Source organism: Equus caballus, chromosome 25, assembly GCF_041296265.1.
Source record: "Equus caballus isolate H_3958 breed thoroughbred chromosome 25, TB-T2T, whole genome shotgun sequence".
Lineage (NCBI taxonomy): Eukaryota > Metazoa > Chordata > Mammalia > Perissodactyla > Equidae > Equus > Equus caballus.
In genome coordinates, this window is record NC_091708.1 from 25,614,683 (window position 1) to 25,636,610 (window position 21,928).

At 42.8% G+C, this 21,928-nt stretch overlaps 1 protein-coding gene across 1 annotated transcript in view; it reads left to right on the top strand.

The window, feature by feature from the left end:
- The window catches only part of SNX30 (sorting nexin family member 30), a 115,662-nt gene that overhangs the window by 29,568 nt on the left and 64,166 nt on the right, over positions 1–21,928 (top strand). Inside the window, exon 2 of the mRNA XM_014735967.3 lies at positions 18,403–18,594. Coding sequence (XP_014591453.3) covers positions 18,403–18,594 — 192 coding nt within the window. The remainder of the gene's footprint in view (positions 1–18,402; positions 18,595–21,928) is intronic.

Consider the following 21,928-nt stretch of genomic DNA (forward strand, 5'->3'; position numbering starts at 1 on the left):
AGGCCAAATCTGGCCAGCCACCTGGTTTTGTACAGCCCATGAGTTAAGATTTTTTTTTCTTTTTCTTTTAAAATAATTATAGATTCACAAGAAGTTACCAAAAGTGTGTCTAAGGAGGTCCCAGATGCCCTTTACCCGGTTTCCTCCAATGGTAACCTCTTGCATGGCAATGCCAGGAAACTGACATTGGTGCAGCTCACAGAACTCATTCAAATCTCACAAGTTTTACTCGTTTGTGTGTGTGTGTGTGTGTGTGTGTGTGTGTGCATGTGTGTATTTAGTTCTGTGCAGTCTATCACATGTGTAGATTTCTGTAGTCATCGCCACCACGATCAAGATACAGACTCTTCCATCACTACAAGGCTCTCTCCTGCTACCCTTTTATAGCCACACTCACCCCATGTCCCATCCCTAACCCCTGACACCTTCAATCCTAAGACTAGTTTTTACATTTTTTAATGGCTGGAAAAAACAAAAAGATTTCTATTTTGTGACCTGTGAAAATTAGTGAAATTCACATTTCAGTGTCCGTAAGTGAGTTGTTTTACCTGCTGTCTATGGCTGCTTTTGCACTACAACAGCAGACTTGAGTTGTTGCAACAGAAACTAAATGGCAAACAATGCTGAAAATATTTACTCTCTGGTCCTTTACAAGAATTTGCCAGCCCCCTGATAGGAATCATTATCTAGTATTCTGTTTTTTTTTCTTTTCCTTCTTCTTCTCCCCAGAGTGCCCCAGTACATAGTTGTATATCCTAGTTGTGAGTGCTTCTGGTTGTGCTATGTGGGACACCGCCTCAGCATGTCCGCGCCCAGGATCCGAACCGGCGAAGCTCTGGCCCGTGTAAGTGGAGCTCGCGAACTTAACCATTCAGCCATGGGGCTGGCCCCATACTTTTTTTTTTTGTCTTGTGTTTAATTCTTTACACGACCTGATATTTATTTTTGCATTTGGCGTTAGAGAAGGATATATCTTAATTGTTTTCTAAATAATTAACCAGATTCTCCATCAGCATTAATTGAACAATCTATTCTCTCCTCACAATTTGAAGTTTCATAGTTATGGTATATTAAAAACTCAGATCTGTTCCATCAATTTAGGGAAAGATAGGGTGAATCATGCTATTTGGGCTGGATGTGTATTACCCAGGAGTTCTCTGGGCATGAGAAGCCCTTACCTCCGGCATTAACACTGAATGTTCAAGCCAGATGTGCCTGTGTGCAGTGGTATCTGACCACTCAGGCTTATTTCTACGTGCAGATGCTATGGTGAGGTCCTTGTTTTATTTTTCCGGAGTCCACGGGGGATTGCTGATGGCCACGTGGAGCTGTTTGTTAATGGTTTCTGGTCCTTTATGTTGGATCTTCTCTGGAGCTGGCTGGTTCTTAAAACTGCTTTCAGTGGGCTGGCCCTTGGCCGAGTGGTTAAGTTCATGCGCTCCACTTCGGCGGCCCAAGGTTTCGCTGGTTCGGATCCTGGGCGCAGACCTAGCACCACTCATCAAGCCATGCTGAGGCGGTGTCCCACATAGCACAACTAGAAGGACCCACAACTAGAATATACAACTATGTACTGCGGGTCTTTGGGGAGAAGATGGAGAAAAAGATTGGCAACAGATGCCAATCTTTAAAAGAAACAAAAAAAAACTTCTTTGAGAGAAGTGATGATTTATTTCCCTGACACTGGTGAATCGGGTATTTAATTGTTTTAAGAAATACGTGTGAAGGATTGCTCATGACCAGTCCCTACCGCAGATGCAAGGGTGAATGTGGTGGTAGTGGGCGTCCCTTGTCGAGTTGGTGCCTGCTTAATGAAATGTGTGACAAGGGAGCAGGTGGTAGAGGCTACTGGCCTCTGCTCTGGACCCTCGGGGCTGGGCTCCAGTTAAACCTCTCCTTGTTACTGGCTGAGTGACCTTAGGCCCATCCTCTAACCTCCCAGGGTCAGTTCTTTTAGTAGAAAAATGGGGATCATAAAGCTTATCCCCCTATCCCCTCGCCCCCTGTTATTTTAAGGGTTAAATGAGACATAACGTGTAAAGCTTGCACAGTGCCTTATAAGCTTAAAACACTTAATTTCCTTATCTTCCCTTCGACTTAGAGATGTATGGGTAAGATCTCTGTGAAAAGTATGGGTTTTGTCTCCAAGTCCTGTAGTCTTTCTTAGCCCCAAGAGTTTGCTTTCTATTTTGGGGTTTTGTTGTGTTTTTGAGTCAGCTCATGGCCCAGGCTCCCAGGATGCTCAGCTGGCCGCATTTTGCTCTCTGCCAAGGGTGAGTTCAGATGGCCCGAGGAGAACGCTCTGGCCAGGTGTCGGAGCCAGGCCGTGATGACAGCCTGAGGGCTGTTTGTTCATGTGGCCTCCTTAAATGGATGGCAGTGCAAGATTCCCCATGTGAGTGCCTGCAGTGAGGGGTGCTGGCTTGTGACAGTAGAAAATGACTTGAGTCAGGTATCACTGAGGCAGATGACTGAAGGTGAGTGGGAGGGCTGCACTCTGGGAAGCAACTCCCGCTTGGGTAGGGATGTCAAATCCCTGGGGACCTTAGTTTAAGCCTTTGCTGAGCAGCCCTTGTGACAGGAGTTGCCCTCTTGTCTTAAGAATGGGCTCCGTCGATTTAAGGATGGCAGACAGCGCTGTTCAACTTGGGTTCACTCAGTTTTGCTAGAACTGAAGCAATTTCTAATCCTCTGTGATTTACCTGTGTTTGAAACATCCCTTTGGTGTGGCCAGACTCTTTTTTTCTGCCCAGGAAACTTTCATGAGCATTTCCTAGGCCATCCGACCTTAGTGTTGGTGACACTTCTCATGTGTCCTTTCCTCTCTGTGGCGTCTACCACCTGGTTCACGTGCTATCTCCGGGGGAGGGAGTGCCTGGACAATTACAGTAGCTCCCTATCTGATCCATCTCTCGTCTCCTATTTCTTCCCTTTTTTATTTGTTCTGCTTTGCCTGAAGTCTTTTTGTGAAACTTACACATTTCTGCCACTCTCCTGCTTGAATGCTTAGCTGTTGCCTGTGGGGGGCACCCCAAAATTCTTAAGCATGTTATTTAAGATCCCTCAGCCTGGAGCTAATCAGCCTTCCAGGCCTCATTTCCTGCCACTTCCCCCGGGGGCTCCCATTCTGTCCATGAGGTTCCCCAGTTGTACCTTCTGCACTTCACCCCGTGGCGCTTTTGCTGACGCAGGGTTCCATGCCAGGCCCACCTTCCGCTTCCTTGGAGTGGCTCTTCACTCTGTGGTGGGCTTTCAGAGACATTCTCGATGATCTCCAGAGAGCATAGCCACCTGGACAGGGTAGTCTTGTCGTTTTCCAGCGAACGTTGGTAAGTTTAAGTGGTTTTCTTTCGGTCGCATAAGTAGTAGGAGAGCTGGAATTTAAACGCAGGCATTCTGCCATCATTCCACTATGCCCAGTCAAACTGCCCTCTCTGACGCCTTCCCCAGAGGGCAGTTACTCTCGCTTTCTCTAGCCTCTAGTACAGCAGATTTCTCCTTATTCATGTATTTATCGCGTTATATCACGTCGCTGTTCATCCTGGGTCTACGCCACCCCCATACTCCACCCTAATCCTTGATTCCTCAGGTACATTCCTTTTTGGCTTGCCTTTCCCTGCACCCAGAATAGGACCTGGTACTCAGTGGGAACCCAGTAAGCGTGTGTTTGGATGAATAAGTGAATGAATAGATTTTTCTGTCCGTGTCCTCTAATTTGTGGTTTGGGGGAGAATAGCTCCCTGGTAGTTAGGTACTTAAATCTCCTATGTGTTGGAAAACATCTCTCTTTCGGTCTACAGAATAAATAGAAAGCGATAATTATTTTGTCCCATTCTCTCTGCCATCTCATAGAGACGTAATCAGGTTTTTCATTTCTTGAACAAAGATGCTTAAAACATATTTAATTATATATCTTATATAAATGTAACCCTTTAGCCGAATTTTGTCCAACAACAGCTATACCTAGGAGCGGCTTTGAGGAACGTTAGCTCTCCTTAATCTGTCAGCACACCCACTCCCCGCCAACCTTAACTAAAAAGTAATAATATTCTTCACTTTGGACAGTTGACATTTTTTTCTATCATATGTAAAGTGCGAATAAAAGCATCTTGAGAAATCCTTGCCTCTTGCTGATCTCTTGTATATTGGCCTCAAGACGAGCCTCCACACCTCCCCGTGTAGATCGATACCCCATGGCCACTGCTGCACTGCCGTGTAGGAGCTGCCTCCTTTCCAGCTTTGTGTTATCCTCATAGTTTATAGGCAAATACGGTTGTACGATGTTCTTCCTCATTCTTTTGTTGCCTTTCTTCCTTCATCTGTTTCTGTCCCTCTGCCATCTGTACCTGGTCTGAAATCCTTCTACTTGCCCTTAGTTACAGAGCCCGTTTCTGCCTCTGAGCCCAGAATGCCTGTGTGTGAGGCAAGACTGACAAGGATTAAGTTTAAGGCCCTTCTCTTTGATGTCCTCCCTTCCTGTCTTTTACCTACTTTCTTTGTCTGGGTACTTAGTTTCGAAACTCTTTTGAGCTGTTTTGCTTTGGAATGGCCTATTCTGCTTTTTCTTTTACTCTTTTTGACCGTGATCAGACTCTTGGTTGTTGGGTGACTTTTTCTTTTCCAGTGAAATCAATTACCCATGGAAATAGAAAGGAATCCCCCGTGTTCAGCGTGAGTCGTGTCAGTGGGGATGTGGGAGTTAGACCTGGAGCCACCAGGTAGCCAGGTGCATCCCGAGCCTGGAACTCCATCCGTGCTTCTGGGTAGGAGGCAGGCACGCTTCAGGTTTCTCAGACGGATGCTGAGGGGGAGACTGTGTCTCAGGTTTTGAAAAGTTCCGCAGAAAAACATGTCTTTTAGCTCCTTTGTGGTAAGATGCAGATTCCTGAATCAACACAATAGTGTTTAATGCCACAGAACTACTAATGAGGGAATCCTATGCGTCCTGTATGAGGAGAAAAAAATGAACACTTCTTTCAAGCAAACGTGACCTATTTGAATATAATTACGTTCCTTCTAATTTAACAAATTCTCATTTTGGGTTAGTTTTAGGTTTGGGTCAAGGTTTTAAGGATATCTTCTACGTCAAAGAGTTGAGTATATGCGTCACAAATCATCGAATGTGAGAATGTTTTACTAGAGGGCAGTTTGAATTTGGGGAGCTCATGGAAGTTGAAATGTACTTCTGTTTCCTCTTTTTAGTTTAGAGAGTTTAGAATCTGCATTGCCTAACTTTTTTTTCCCATGAGTATTTTTAGGACTCTAAAAATGACAGATTCTCTCCAAAAGAAGATTCGAATTCACATCTGCATGTGCAGAATTTTGCACATAATTTTTGATGTGAGGTGCCTGTGGATTCCAGGGAGAGAGTCCTTGTTGTAGAGAAATGGTGAGCCTTAGGTAATTTTTGAGGCAAGGACACTTTTAGTCTTGCTGAATGTGCAAGGCTTTTTTAAAAGCACAGCTGAGTGGTGTGGGCTGTAAGCGTGGACTTAACAGTAGCCACTTGGCTCTTGCTGTTGGTAGTGGAGTCCTGCCCTGTTCTGTTCCTCACTCGAGTGGTTTTTTCCCTTGAAAAGGTTTGGTCTAGGGTGATGGTTAGTCAACACCTGGTTGATCACCGAGTATTTATTCAGCTCTGTATGGTATATTGTTTTGTCTAGGTCTTTGTTCTGAAAACCATAAATGCCCTTTCATTTAACTTTCCGTAGGCATCTGACTTGTTTCATCAAACACCAAGTGCATTCTGTGTATGTAATACTGTGTCAGATGGTAGCACAAAAACCCCGTGGAAAGTAGGACCAGGTTTTGCAAGATGAACAAATGGTTTGGTTAAGCGGTATTAGGTGAAGGAAGGGAAAGAACTAACATTTATTAAGGGATTATACTAGGCACTTTATATGTTTTCTTTAATTTTCACACCCTCCATATCATAGATGGAGACATGAGGGCTCAGAGAAATCGAGTTACCTTACCCCAGGCCTGCCAAGGAGCAAAGCCAGAATGCTAGACCAGCCATTGGACGCTAAGCCCAGATCTTCCTTCCTTGCCTCTTCTGTTAAAGATTAGAGTGGATGCAGTGGCTTAGGGTAGGAAGAGCGTAGAAATGAGAACCTTAGACTGAGCGTCCGTGGTAGGTTAACTTCACGGTCTTTGTGAAACTTCATTTTTCCCCTGTTGATTACCACTCACAATGTAATTTTTCTCAGTTGGTCTGTTAGAGCTCTTTATCGGCTCGTCTGTGTCACTCACCTTCTTCCTGTGGAAGATACGAGGAGCAGCACCTGGGTTATGGTGTAGCACAGTGTTAGATGACAGACCAAAGACCTGGGTTCCTCACACATCATTTGTGTGTGTTTTTTGTGAGGAAGATTCTGTTGCCAATCTTCCTCTTTTTTTGCTTGAGGAAGATTGTCTCTGAGCTAACATCTGTGCCAGTCTCAATCTATTTTGTATGTGGGTCGGTGCCTCAGTGTGGCTAATGAGTGATGTAGGTCCACACCCAGTACCCAAACTCACAAACCCTGGGCCGCCAAAGTGGAGCTCGTGGAACTTAACCACTACGCTGGGGGCCAGCGCCCCCCCACCCGTACCCCACACGCACCATGAGTGACCTCATGCTACTACTTCTAAAACTTTTCTTATGTGTAATACAAACACCTTGGATGATCTCTGAGGGATTCTGTACCCCAAACCCTTGTGTGAATTTGATGCAGAAATGTCGGAGGAGTAACGCCTTACTTAGCTTTATGGGTTTTCAGTTGGCACGATCCTGAGAATGTGTCGAGGTGGGCAGAAAAGAGAGCAAGCTTTTAGAGGGAGCCACATTCTCTTTGGATATGTGCATCCATTGTTTGCCTCCTTCATTTTGCATGGAGCTCTCTTATAACCCATATTGCATTGCATCATAGTTAGAGGTTTTTGTGTCCATATGCACAGCTAGACTGAGTTATTGAAACACAAGTGTCACATCCTATTTTGTTTGGTAGCCCTGCATCAGCCTTCTGGCTGAAGTGTATTAGGTGTTCACTATATGCTTGAAATACCGCATCCTCCTTAGAAGGAATGAAGAGGGATCATGTTTAAATTCAGCTGAGAGTGGAGGAAAACCTTTGCTCCCAGGAATCACAAGAATGTCTGGAAAAGTGATTACTAGTCTGGAGATTCTTAGAAAAAGCTAGTAAGAGACATTGGAAACTTCACCAAGGAATGTGGACTTGAGCACTTTGATTTTGACTTCATTTGGGGTCTTTTTGGAGGTCTTTTGCATCAGGCCAATGGATGGGTTTTACTCGGAGGGCAGGTTTTCTAATAAAAACGCTAAGGAAACATTTTCAGTTTCTAAATCACTTTATTAATCTGCAAATAAAGCTTTGAAACAAGTGGTCTCTTAACCCCTGTCTAAAGAAGGAGAGTCTTTGCCTCATAAGAAATGGCCCAGAATCCAAAGTAGGAAAATGTCAGCCTGTTCAGGGAAGATGCTAATCCAGAAACCACAGGCTGGTGGGCCTTGGGAACTTGGAGATCCTTGTGCAAGTGACCTTGGAGGTTTTGGAGAATATTTGAGATAGGTATTCTAGGGCCAGGGGTGGCAGGAAGGAGGACTGAGCTTCCTACTAATAAGCAAGTAGGGTCCCAGAACTTAGGACATATAGTTAAGATGCCTTTGAATAACTCTACAGGAAAAAACAAAGATAAATTTCTATATTTTAAAATTTAGTACTGTTTATGTCACTATTTTCTATCTAGATTGAAAAATTATATATACGCATTTTAATAATTATTTGTATGAGTCAGCCTTGCTTTGTTAATAACTCCAATACTTCAAAGGTTAGCAGCAAATATTAATTACTAGGTCATGTTACATGTCGGTGTCTGTGGGTCACTTGCCATGGCTCTCTTCCACAGTCTTCCCATTCTGAAGCAGTAGCCCTTGTTTGGGACATGCTGGTTTCAAGGCAGAGGAGAGAGGAGAAGAGAGCTGGTGGAAACATGCAAAATGGCTCCTAATGCGTCTGCTCCCGTCTGGTGTATGTCACATTCACCCATGTGCCATTGGCCACAGCAAGTCACATGGCCAAGCCAAAAGTCAGTGCGGTGGGGATGTGTCCTCCTGTGGGCAGTCACTTGGCAATAGTGAGAATGTGTAATCCTCTTACAGGAAGGGAGTTAATAATTACGAATGATAGTAAAATCTAGCATATAGTTTGTGTCCTCTCATTTTGTCACTGAATATTATTTAGTAAATACTTTGCATCTGTTCAGACTTATCATTTTAAATGTTTTAAATACATTTTCTTTCTATCGTATGTATTAAAATTTTAGATTAATTTTGGGGGAAACTGTCCTTTCCCCAGGGAGTAATGCAATGCACAGAGCTCTGTTGTATGTTGTTGCATTTGCCAGTCTCCAGAATGATTTGAATAATGGGGTGATCTTAGGTATCAGAGTCTTGTTTCTGAATGTAGTAGACGTGCCTCCAGTGTTTCATGTTGTTTGCTGCCTTTAAATAAATTATTATTTAGGTTTAATTCACATACCCTAAAATTCACCATTTTAAAGTATATAATTGGGTGATTTTTACAGCATATATTTTTTTACAGCATACCTATTCACAGCATTGTGCAACCTTCTTTACTATCTAATTCCAGAATATTTTTGTCACCCCAAAAAGAAACCTTGTACTCATTAAGCATTCATTCCCATGTCTCCTTCCTTCCAGCCCATGGCAACCAAAAATCTGCTTTCTCTCTCTATGGATTTGCCTGTTCTGGACATTTCATATACGTGGAATCATACATGTGGCTTTTTGTGTCTGGCTTCTTTCAGTTAGAGTAATGTTTTTAAGGTTCATTGCTGATATTTTCTGATATTTAGGAACTTTCCTCTTATTCCTTGATTTTACTTAGAGATTTAGTGGAATGGCTGATATTTACCAGTGAATGATACCAATAAGCATTTGGTAGTTGTGGCCATCATTATATTCAACAATGATTATATGATCAGTTAATGTAATAAATTTCCTAGTGCTAAATCATTTTTTTTTTTTTGGCATCTGAGCTAACATCTGTTGCCAATCTTTTTTTTTTTTTTTCTTTTTTCTTCTCCCCAAAGCCCCCAAGTACATTATTGTATATTCTAGTTGTAGGTTGTGGCTCTGCTATGTGGGACGCTGCCACAGCATGGCCTGATGAGTGGTGCCATGTCTGCACCCAGGATCCAAACCAGTGAAACCCTGGGCCGCTGAAGCTGAGCGTGCAAACTTAACCACTCGGCCACAGGGCCGACAGTGTTAAATCATTCTTGATTTTCTGGAATATGTTTGACTTGATCCTGGTATATTCTTTTTAAAAAAATTCTTTTAATATTACATTTGCTATTACTTTATTGTAGATGTTTTCACTCATATTCGATTTCTTTTTTGGTCCTAATATTTTGATATCAGATATAGGCAACTCTCATAAAATTATTTGGAAGATTTTTCCATTAAAAAAAATGTCTTAGAGTGTTCGAATAAAACAGGAGTGGCTCCTTGAGGTTCATCAGAGCTCAGCTGTAAAACCAGTGGGGTTTTTTTTGGAAAGATTAGCCCTGAGCTAACTACTGCCTGTCCTCTTTTTGCTGAGGAAGCCTGGCCCTGAGCTAACATCCATGCCTATCTTCCTCTATTTTCTATGTGGGACACCTGCCACAGCATGGCTTGCCAAGCAGTGCTGCGTCCGCACCCGGGATCCGAACCGGCGAACCCTGGGCCACTGAGAAGCAGAACGTGCGAACTTAGCTGCTGCGCCACCGGGCCAGCTCCAAACCATTGGGGTTGAGCTTACCTTTCAGTAAAAGTTCTCTGACAACAATTCTGTAGTGATTTGTTTAGGTTTTCTACCTCAACTTAATTTCACTTTGGCCATATATTTTCCTACAAAGCCATTTAGCTCATATAGACTTCCATGTTTATTGGCATAGTTATTCCTGGCACATCCTTATAATTTAAAGTCATACATAGAGTTAAAACTTTAGTACTTATTCCCAGCTCTTTCTCCCCCCTCTCTTTTTATATTGGTCAGGCCTCGTAAGTTTTAGTTTATCTAATTCATCTTTTAGAAGAATGAAATTTTGGTTTTGTTTATAACTTACTCTCTCTTTTCTATTTTCAGTTTATGCTTTGATTTTTTTTATTCCCTTTTCCACTTTCTTTTCTTAATGGGAACACAAAGTAGATGTGGCCCAAAGTGTTCTGTTTCATGGGGTAAATCTTTTTCAAATGTGTATTTTTATCTGCTCTTGAAAACTATGCTCCTTTCTTCATGTTTTGGTTTCCTTGTGTCTGAAGGATGAGATAACGCAGGCTTGGTATATATTTTGGTTTACCTGTGTCTGATGAGGTAATGCAGGCCCGCTATTTGCCTCTCATCAGAACAGGTGAATTATTGGATCCCCTCTGTTTCTACTTAATGTTAGAATTGTCTTCCTGGATCTCAGGTTGAGTTGAGTTGAGTAATTGATTGACAGATCAGTTGAGTGCTCTGTCAGTGGGGAAAGGAGTCAGGAAGAAGAAAGCCAGGGTCCTCGGCGGCCAGTCGGGGGACCTTAGCTTCGTGCCTCTCCGTGTCTGGATGCAGTGTAGCCTAGTTTCCTTCTTTTTTTTTTTTTTTTTTTAAGATTTTATTTTTTCCTTTTTCTCCCCAAAGCCTCCCGGTACATAGTTGTGTATTCTTCGTTGTGGGTTCCTCTAGTTGTGGCATGTGGGACGCTGCCTCAGCGTGGTCTGACGAGCAGTGCCATGTCCGTGCCCAGGATTCGAACCGACGAAACACTGGGCCGCCTGCAGCGGAGCGCGCGAACTTAACCACTCGGCCATGGGGCCAGCCCCGCCTAGTTTCCTTCTTGTTTTAGATGTTCGCCCCATCTCAGTAGAGCCCATACCCTTCTGAATTTGTAGTCTTGCCTGCTTTGTGCTTGTTGGACCCACCCAGGGCAGCCGATCCAGCCAGGTGCCTTCATATTCTTAGCACTTTTCTCTTGCATCTCTACATCTCATGGTGAGATGAAGCCGTGTGGGCAGGGTGCCCTCTGCTGGTGGTCCTTACGTGGTATATTGGCCTGTGCTTGGCGTCCCCTTGCTCACACAGCCACTCTGGTGGTCTTCCCCCACTGTGGGCCCTTCCACTCCCACATCCCCCCCAACCAATTGCACTTTCAAATTAGGGTGTATGTGAGGGGTTCATGTTATTTCCTACTTCTTAGGTAACCTTGACAACCTTAAGTAAACCTCAGTGACATGGGTTAAAGATACCTTTTAGTTCTTTTCTCAGTTGTGTCCCAGTTATATCTGGTAGAAAATCTTTGAAAGTTTTGGCATTTGGGTGGCAGCCTTTCCTAGTTTCCAATCTGGTACGATTCCAGTCACTGTTTTTCTTTTTTTCCCTCACTGCTCTTTCTCTCCCACTCTCTAGGTTGCTAAGTTAGTTTCTGGAGACTAGAAAGAGGGAGAAAGCAAAGGCTTGTGCTCAATTCACTGAGTTTATCTAGAAATCTAGATTTATAATTTTTACATAGTGTGTAACATTCTTATTAATGTGGACACAATCATTTCCTGGTTATTGAGCCTTTGGGATTTTTCCAGAGTTCACTCTGTGTACTTTGCTCCATTATGAACATCTTTGAACAGAACATTTTTGAGATTTTCCATTTGGCTTTATTCTCCAAAGTGGGCTTAAATTTAACTTTATAACAAAGTCAGCAATCAAGAGTGTTCTGTTCAGTTTGTGGAGGTCACGTTCATTCTTCAAGCATCTCCTGTGTGCCTGGCAGGAGGGAGGTAAATGAAGACAAACCAGTTGCAGTCTGTGCATTCAGAGGGCCCTCCTTCTCCCCTTAACGGTAAGGATGCCTCGAGAGGCTTTGTCTTGCTCTTCTGAAACTAGATCATCATGTTGCCCATATTCCTCTAATAGTATCAAAAAGAGAAATTAGAGTATCTTAGTGTGACTTGTTTTTATTAAACCCATGTTGGGTCCTAATGTATGCCACTTTCTTTTCATAAACCATATGTTTAATGTAATATAGGACTTTGCCGGTGATTTATGTTAATTTAATAATCTGTCTTGTGGCTGGCTGACTAAATGGTGGATCTTATAAGTGACATTCTTTGGACCAGAGAGTTTCTGAAGGAGCCTAGCAATGTGTTTCTCTACCTAGATAAAAAGGGATAGAAGGGGAGAAGGAATTCTCTTATAACTGAAGCCTACATGGTGAGAATTGATATTTTGGAGCAATGAAGAGTTTTCATTTGTTTATCAACTATATAGTTGTAACACTTGCAAGGGCTACTGTCAATATCTGTTGCTACAGTGAAATCATTAAGGAAAGTGTATTTGAGGCACCAACTGTGACTCTGTATGCAATTTGTATTTTCAGCAGTATTTATTGTCTACTGTGAAGCCAGCCCAATAGTCTAAACGGGAATGCAAGAATACTCGCAGACAAGTTGACTTCATTTTTGTGTGTGTGAGTATGTTAATAGTGACGTAGCACCTACCATGTTCCAGGCCACGATTCCACTTGCTTCCATATACTAACTCAATCCCATTGTACCCATTTTACAAATGAGGAAACTGGAGAGTAGAGAGATTAAGAAACTGGCTTAAGTCACACTGCTAGAGAATAGTGGAAATGGGATTCAAAACTGGGCAGTCTGGCTCAGGTTAGCTTCAGTTTTGTTGTCATTCAACAGACGTTTATTGAGTTGGCAAGGGATTGAGTTGGGTCGTTTCGAAGACTCATTCATTCATCAGATACTTACGGAGAACCTACTCTGTGCCTGAGGACAGAGGGGTGAACAAGACAAAGTCTCTGTTCTTCTGGAATTTACAGACTAGTGTGGAGTCAGACAGTCAATCAATATGCAGTAAATGATCAGATAATGATAAGTCCTGTGACTAAAATGATGCCGGGGCAGGGGCTGGAACATGATGGAGGGGTGCAGGGGTGGTTTTAGACTTTTGTGGGCTGAGAAGACCTGTCTGAGTAGGTGTCATTTGAGCAGAAACCTTTTTGAAGAGAGGAGCCAGCCACATGGCAATCCCAGTGTTCCAGGTAGAGTGAGCAGCAAGTACAAAGGCCCTAAAGACAAAATGAGCCAAGAGCAGAGCATCTGGAGCGGGATGAGCTGCGGGGAGCATGTCCGTGATGAGGTCATTGGGAATGACAAGGTCCTGCTGGCCCTTGGCGAGTTATGGGAGGAAGCCTGGATTTTATTTTGAATGTGATTGGATGATGTCTTTGAGAGTTTTGAGCAGGAGAGTGACATGTTTTGATTCCCATTTTTAAAAGAACAGCCTGGCTGCAGCATAGAGGACTGATTATAGGGTGGCGAAAATAGAACTGGAGGCTTTCGCGTTGAGGCGAGGGATGCTCTCACTCCTGTAATTGATGTTGGTTGTAAAGGTGCTGCTATCCCACAGCACCCTCTCTGGAGCTCAGGTCTCCCAGTGAGTCAGGGAGGCAGACTCTCGGGACAGAGGACCTGGGTCGTTCCGTTCTCCTAACCCCCTGCACTTTCCTCCTGAGATTTTCCTATTTTCCCTCCACCTTTATTTCTCATGGAGACCATATGTTGAGGGGAGTCATTTGGGGAATAACTTGTATTAAGACCCTAAGGGGAAAAATTAGCTTTCCTTGACTGGCTTTGAAAACAGAAGCTCCTTGTTTACCCGAAAGGATTTATGGTCAGAGAATGGAGATGAGAGACAGTATTGGGTTGGAAAAAGCCATGCAAAAGGGATTCAGCTTGATAAGGACCTCGAACTAGGAACCAGAAACCGGGTTCAACTCTTAGCATAGCAGTGACTAGCTCCCATATATTTGGACCCGTTACATAACCTTTTCAAGTCTGCTTCTTGGGACGTAGAGGCAGTGTCTGTCCTGCTAACCTCATGAGGCTGCTGGGGGGTACAATGAAATAAGAATGTGGAAGCACTGTGTACAGATGTGCCATGGAAATGTGAGGTGGTAACATCCCTTTTTAGGAATTACAGGCATTGTTAACTATTTGTACATGCTCAAATAATATTCCGTGAAATGCCCCGTAATGAGAGTTCCAGCCTTTTCCTGGTCGTATTGTCCTAAGAGGAAAGAGTCTGCAGTGTGTGACGAGATCTGGTTGACTGAGTCTCCCCTCCCCCACCTCCACCAACTGATTTGAGAACTAGTTAACTTCCCACTCTCTGGCCAAGACGTTTCAGACCTTTGTGTGGGCTGTTTCTGGAAGGTTTTTGGCTGAGGTCCCCAGAGCAAAGGTTAGGGGAGTTGGCTCAGAGTCACTGGGAGACCTGCAAGCAGATGGACAGATAATTACACACAACACACACACAGAGGTGAACAAGGCACAGTTACAGTTGTTGGGGACTCCCAGTGTTTGTGGATGTTATGTATGTAAATAAGTGATTAAAACTGTGAAAATTGCTTCAGTGGAAGTATCTTCAAAGTTCTGAGAAGGGAGTGACAAATTCTGCCAGGCAATGGGTCAAAGAAGGGTTCCAAGAGGAGGGGGCATTTGAGCAGATTCCTGTGACATACGTGGAGACCTCTACATAAAAAAGAGGAGGGACGCTTTGCAAGCAAAGGTGAGGGGTATGAAACAGCATGGTTGGTTCGGGAAATTGATGGCCTGGTGAGAAACGAGGCTGCTAAGATTGGTCCAGGCCAGATTGTGGAGAACTGCTCTCTGAGCTGACGTTGGCTTATCTGACTAAAGATTTTGAATTCTTTCCTTCTTTTGTGCGGTGTTTAGCCATCGGTTGAGCCCTTCTAAGGCCCAGTGTGCTAGTGTTGATAAAATGTAAGGGGGGGCTCTGCAATGCCATGGTGCCTTGCCTGAAGTCAGTGTTTAAATATTTACTGAAATGATGAAGACATGATGGTTGTCTCAGTGTTTCAGAGAAGATGTCCCCACTCAGATCCCTAGACAGTGGGGTATGGACACTGCATGCCCTGTGGTGTCAGTATGCTGAGAAAGCAGACAGATCTGCTGGATGCTGCTGTGGCTAGGTTCTGCAGTTCTGTCCACACGGATAGCAGCTGCTGAGGGGTTTGACTTTCCAGCTGACGAGCTCCTGGATCTGCCCTCTAGTCGGAAGCATAGTTGAGGAAAAGTGGAGGGTGGGGTCCATTCCCGTGAGTACCTTCTGTGAAAATGGTACCCTTTCAGTAATGACAAAAAATTTTTTTAACATTGCCTAGGTAATTATGTGACTGAATTGTCTGTGGTCAGTGGAGACAGGAGACAAAGGAAGGTGCCTTTTCTGTTTACTTTCCATCATCCGCAGAGTTGGGTGATGTTGCCCTTGACCCCAGGCCATGCTTCCTTCCTTCTGCCTTGTCCCAGCCCTCTTCCCAGATGTCCCATGATCAGCAGCAGCTCAGGGATGTGACTGCTAGGTTGACCTCTCTTTCCTCTGTGTTCTCTCTTATCTTGGGGCTAAGTCATATCCAGACTGCTCAGGAGAAAAGACAGTTCGGGGGAATTCTCACCCTCACCCTGTGATCTGATGACCCACAGGTCAGGAATGTTTTCTGTATTCCTGACCAAGGCCCTTTCCATGGCGTCGTTACTTTTTTGCCCTGTTCCTTAGTCTTTGCCTCCTAATGACTCCAAGGTGACATGCAGCGGCATTCGCATCTGCTGCTAGACAGGGCTCTGTTCTGTCATCAAACCTTAAAACCAAAAAAGGTAACTGTAAGACTGTGCCTTTTTTTGAAATTGTAGGGATGTGGCTTCCTGCTAAGGCCTAAAGAGAAAGAAGTCCATAATTTTATCTTTCCTTCCCTTTCTTTTCTGACATTTGCTCCCCTCCCCCACACTTTTTAAATTTTATTTTATTCTGGAAAATTTTAAGCGTATACAAAAGAGGAGAGACTTGTATAATGAACTTATAAGTACCAACTTCAACAATTATCAGCTTTGGGACATCTTGTATTGTCTATCCCATCTACGCGTTCTTAATTATTTTGAAGCAAATACCAGACATCCTCTGATTTCATCTGTGAATATTTTAGTATATACTTCTAAAAGATGAAGATTTTGTAAAATCATATTTCCATTATCACACCTACTAATTCCTTAATATCATCAAATAATTGATCAATATTCAAATTTCCATGAATATCTCAAAAATCTTTTAACATTTGTTTTAATCAAGATCCCTTGCGATTGTCAATGGATTTCTTGTTTCTTTACATCTGTAGATGCTCCTTCTCTGTCTCGCCCTTTTCCTTGCACTTTATTTATTGAAGAAACTGGGTCTTTGGTTCTCTTTAGTTACACATAGTGTGGATTTTGCTGACTGCATCCTCATAATATTGCTGAGCATATTCCTCGCTCCTCTATACTTCCTATAAATTGATGTGTCTAGAGATTTGTTCAGGATTCAGGTTCCATTTTTTGGCAAGCATACTTTGTAGGTGGTGATGAGAACTTCTTTCAGGAGGCACATACTGTTTAGTTGTCTCTTTGTGATGGTTGATTGAGTTTTTAAATGGGTTAAGTATTAAGGGGGTTCAGGTCCCTTAATGGTTTATTTATTTATTTATTTTTTAATTTTTGTTTTTATAGCAGTAACCTTGGATTATAACATTATATACCTTTCAGATGTACATCATAATATATTTCAAATTCTGTGTAGGTTGCATCATGTTCACCACCCAAAAACTAATTGTTATCCATCACCACACACGCGCCTAATTACCCCTTTTGCACTCCTCCCTCCCCCCTTCCTCCTTCCCCTCTGGTAACCGTCAATCCAATCTCTGTTGCTATGTGTTTGTTTGTCGTTTTTATCTTCTACTGATGAGTGAGATCATATGGTATTTGACTTTCTCCCTCTGACTTATTTCACTTAGCATAATACCCTCAAGGTCTGTCTATGTTGTCACAAGTGGCTGGACTTCATCATTTCTTATGGCTGAGTAGTATTCCATGTGTATATATACCATATCTTCTTTATCCATTTGTCCCTTGATGGGCACCTAGGTTGCTTCCAAGTCTTGGCTATTGTGAATAATGCTGCAGTGAACACAGGGGAGCATGTATCTTTATGCATTTGTATTTTCAAGTTCTTTGGATAAATACCCAGCAGTGGGATACCTGGATCATATGGTAGATGTATTCTTAATTTTCTGAGGAAACTCCCTACTGTTTTCCATAGTGGCTGCACCAGTTTGCACTCCCACCAGCAGTGTAGGAGGGTTCCCTTCTCTCCACATCCTCTCCAACACTTGTTGTTTCCTGTCTTGTTAATTATAGCCATTCTGACTGATATCTCATTGTAGTTTTGATTTGCATTTCCCTGATAGCTAATGATGTTGAGCATGTTTTCACCTACCTGTTGGCCATCTATATATCTTCTTTGGAGAAAGCTCTGTTCAGATCTTTTGCCCATTTTTTAAGTGGGTTGTTGCTGTTTTTGTTGTTGAGACGTATGAGTTCTTTGTATATTTTGGATATTAACCCCTTATCTGATATGTGGTTTGCAAATATCTTCACCCAGTTGTTAGGTTGTCTTTTTGTTTTGTTGATGGTTTCCTTTGCTGTGCAGAAGCTTTTTAGTTTGATGTAGTCCCATTTGTTTATTTTTTCTTTTGTTTCTCTTGCCCAGTCAGACATGGTACTTGAAAATATGCTGCTAAGACCGATGTCAAAGAGGATACTGCCTATGTTTTCTTGAAGTTTCATGGTTTCAGGTCTTACATCCAAGTCTTTAATCCATTTTGAGTTGATTTTTGTGCATGGTGTAAGATAATGGTCTACTTTCATTCTTTTGCATGTGGCTGTCCAGTTTCCCCAACACCATTTATTGAAGAGACTCTCCTTTCTCCATCGTATGCTCTTAGCTCCCTTGTCAAAAATTAGCTGTCTATATATGTGTGGGTTTATTTCTGGGCTCTCGATTCTGTTCCATTGATCTGTGTGTCTATTTCTGTCAGGCCCGTTAATGTTTACCCAGGCTCAGGTGGTGGTTGTGAGAAAGTATATACTTTCTCAAAAAGTAGATACTCATAAAAGAGAATATGTGGTGTGCCCAGAGAGTTCTTTCTGTGTGGAAGTCTGACAGTGGTGGGCTATTACGTTCTCTGTCCCTGAAGTGTTTGCTTCTGTTGGTTCCTCCGGCACTTGCTGGAGGATTAACTGGCACGGCTTTGCTGTAGGGCACTGCCGTAGTTTGTTTCTCTTGGTCGTAAAAGACCTGTTCACTTCAGAAACATGAAGTGAGGAGAGGCTCAGATACTTTGAAAGTTCCTTTTGCATTTAGAAATGTCTCTTGATTTGGCTAAACCAGCTACTTTTGCTGATATTCTCCAGGTGTGTGTTTTCATTTAATTTATAAGGTGTTTCTTTTCTTTCAGGATCTCATTTTGCCAAACGGTGGTACTCCAGTGGGCACTTCGAGTCCAGCTTCTTCATCTTCCCTTCTCAACAGACTTCAACTTGATGATGACCTTGATGGTGAGACCAGAGATCTCTTTGTCACTGTTGATGATCCCAAGAAGCATGTCTGTACAATGGAGACCTACATCACGTATAGGATCACCACCAAAGTAGGTCCCTTCATTGTCTTCTGCCTGTGTTGAATGGTCTTGGAGAATTGGAGTCCTGCTACCGTGATTTCGGCCTTTGCTTTCTCCCTCCCTTTGTACAACTTTGTTCACCTTTATTACAATTGTGGGTATGGCTTTTGTGAGCGAGTGGATATATTCAGATTAAAAGGATTATATGCAAGTTTTTATCTTAAAATGAAGGAGAAATTGTGACTACAGTCTTTCACATAAAACATTTAATCCCTGTACTTTCACTTATTTTCTATCATGATACTATTTAACATGTTAATATCACATTGCTCTTGAAATTTATGAATCATCGTATCAGCCTAATTCTCTGATGAGATCCTGATCATAATTTGGTGAAATTAGACTTGATGATAAGGGGAGAAAGGAGTAAGAGAAGGAGGGATGGGAACTAATATTTATTGACTTTCTGCCATGTGCCGCTACTACTGCCTTGTCCTTTCCACGCCTGGTTCACAGTTGAAAATTTGTCTGTGTGTGCGTGCTCACGCATATGCACTAGCAGTCACCCCCAAGACCATTGCCACTGGGTGCCTACTATTTCCCGGGTGTTGAGCTTGGTGCTTACGAGTATATTATATCCTCAGAGGTCCTAGGTCACTGCATATATTCCTATGAATTATTTCTAGTTACTTATTTTTTTCCCCTTAGGGTCAATTTATTTTTTACCCTATAGACAGTGAAATGCAAAACTTGTTTTGCTTTAATTTGTGCTCTAAACAGCTGAATGACAAGGTGACTGCCTCACTGGCGCAGCAATACTTGCCTACCTTGAGGTTTTCCCAGCCCTCCTTGATTCCTCTGCTCTGCAGTTTACCTCCCCAAATGCTTATACTGCAGGGCCTATTAACTGATTCACAGGCTCGGGCACACGCTGCAGCTCACCGATCCTTCCTGTGCCTCTTCTTTTTCCTTCCTTCCTCCCTTTTCTCCTTTGTGTTCTTATTTCTATCCTTTTTCCTGGGGTTATTTGATTTCCTGTAAGTCAGATAATGACTTGGGATAACCCTTTCCATGTTCTGTCCCACGTTGTCACTTGGCTGTGATGCTAACATCTCCAGGTGAACTTGTGGCAGAATTAAGTTGTACTTTTTACCGTCAATTCCACTTCTGATCCCAAACCAGAGTTATTTTCTTTTCCTGTTTCAAATAGTGACACCAGGTTTGATATCTTGGTGATGCCTTTGGAGCCTTCTTTCTGAATGTTGTGTTAAAGGGTATGTAGGGATGTGTGGGAATCAGAGAGAAGACAAACAGGAACACAAGCTCCTAACACCTCGTCTTATCTCTGGACCCTACTTCTGCTGTGGTTCTCTAGCAAAGTTAATGGTCAGAGACCAACGTCATACAAATACTTACTTTATTAATTTGAGCTTCAACTCCCCAGTCCTAATTCAGATTCCAGTGACCAACGCTGGATAGAGTACAGAGCTTTTTTGCCTGAGCTCAAGTGAGCTTAGGGCTGAGAGCCAATGTAGGCAAAGCATTCACCGAGATCTAAGTTGTGGCTATCTTCTCTCTCCAGTGGTGGAGAGCCAGCCTAGGCCTTCTCAGGGCAGGCAGATCCTGGTTCTTTTCTCTGCAGGATCCTAGAAAGTAACATCGTAATACAGTCATGTGTCACTTAACGACAGGGATGCATTCTAAGAAATGCATTGTTAGGCGATTTTGTCATTGTGTGAACATCATAGAATGTACCACTTAGATGTTACAACCTTCTACACACCTAGGCTATATTGTACTAATCTTATGAGACCACTGTCGTATATGCAGTCTGTCGTTGACCAAAATGTCATTATGCAGTGCATGACTGTAGTAGCTAATTATTGAGCACTTACTACATACTGTACTTTTTTTGTGATAGAAACCCTTTAATTTGTATTTCATATAAGTGCTCATTGTAGAGAAATTAGAAAACTCAAATAAGCTAAAACAGTAAAAGAAAACCTATAGGTTCACCAGCCAGAAATAATCATTTATAACTTTCTGAACTATTTGTCTCTATATACATTTACAAAAATGAGTATTTTCCATGGTACCAATTCACTAATACATTGCAAACATCTTTCTATGCTAGTAAATGCCAGTAAGAACACTTTTTATGCTATCATTTCTGAGCCTGTGATACTGTTCCACTGTATAGATGAGCTGTCGTTTATTTTGTGCTAAGTGCTTTAAATATATCATCAGTTAAGTGGGTACTGGTAGTATTCTTATTTTTGCAGATGAGGAAACTGAGACATGAGATATTAACAAAATTGCTCAAAGACATGCAGCCAATATGCGGTAGAACTAGAATTTGAATCCAGGTCTGTCTTGTGCTACACTTCCAAAAGACGTGATTTTCAAGAGAGGGTTGCCTCCTCGCTCCCCCACTGCCTCTCCATCTCCCCAGCGCTGTGGTCTACACCATGGCCTGACTATCGAGACTGCTGATGATGTGGAGATAGACTAGAGGTTGCGGAAATAGAGAGGAGCCTTCAGCTCCCTTTAGAGGCCCTCCCCCTCTTGTCTTTTACTCCATCACCAGTTAGTCATCACCAAGTCTTATGGCCCAATTGGTTCCTCTTTTCAAATGCCTCACTGGTCAACAGAGGCTAAATGCTGCTCAGAGGTCAAGTTATATATAACGATCACAAAGTGAATGTTAGATTTAATGACAAGAAGGATATTGATGACTGGTGAGAGCAGTTTCATTGATGCGGTGGGGCAGAACCCAGTTTGCAGCGGGTTAGGATGAGTGAGAAGTAAGAAAAAAAAGGCACCACGAGTGTTGGTTTGGCAATGAAAAGTCAGTATAAAGAACAGTAGTGGGAGGAGGATGTGGATTTGAGGGGGAGGGGCTGTTTGTTTGTTTGTTAAAGGATGGAAGAGACTGGTTTATGTGCCAAGAAGCCAGTGTTGATAGAGAAGGAGACATGAGGTTGAAGATTGGAGCGTAGGATGGAAGCCACTGAGAAGGTGGAAGGAGAGTATCGTGAGAAGTGGAGGGAGGGAGTGGCCTCCGATGGGAAAGTTGTACTTTTTCCACTGTTTCTTGAGGAAGAAGGGAAGGGTTTTTTTCTGTGGCAGGAAGTTGAGGGAGGCTTTGCTTATAGTTGCAGTTTTCTCTGTGAATAGATGATGAGGTCTTCTAAGAACAAAGGGGAGGTTTCGAAGTGGGGGTTAGAAGTCTTCAAAACTTTTTCAGGTCTTGCATTAACTGATATAGAAATGAGGGAGAGAGTTGACTAAGGAAGTATGAGAAGATTGCTTGGCAGTGTCGAGGGTCCAGTTGTAGAATTTATTGTGTCAATTGGTGTTTGCC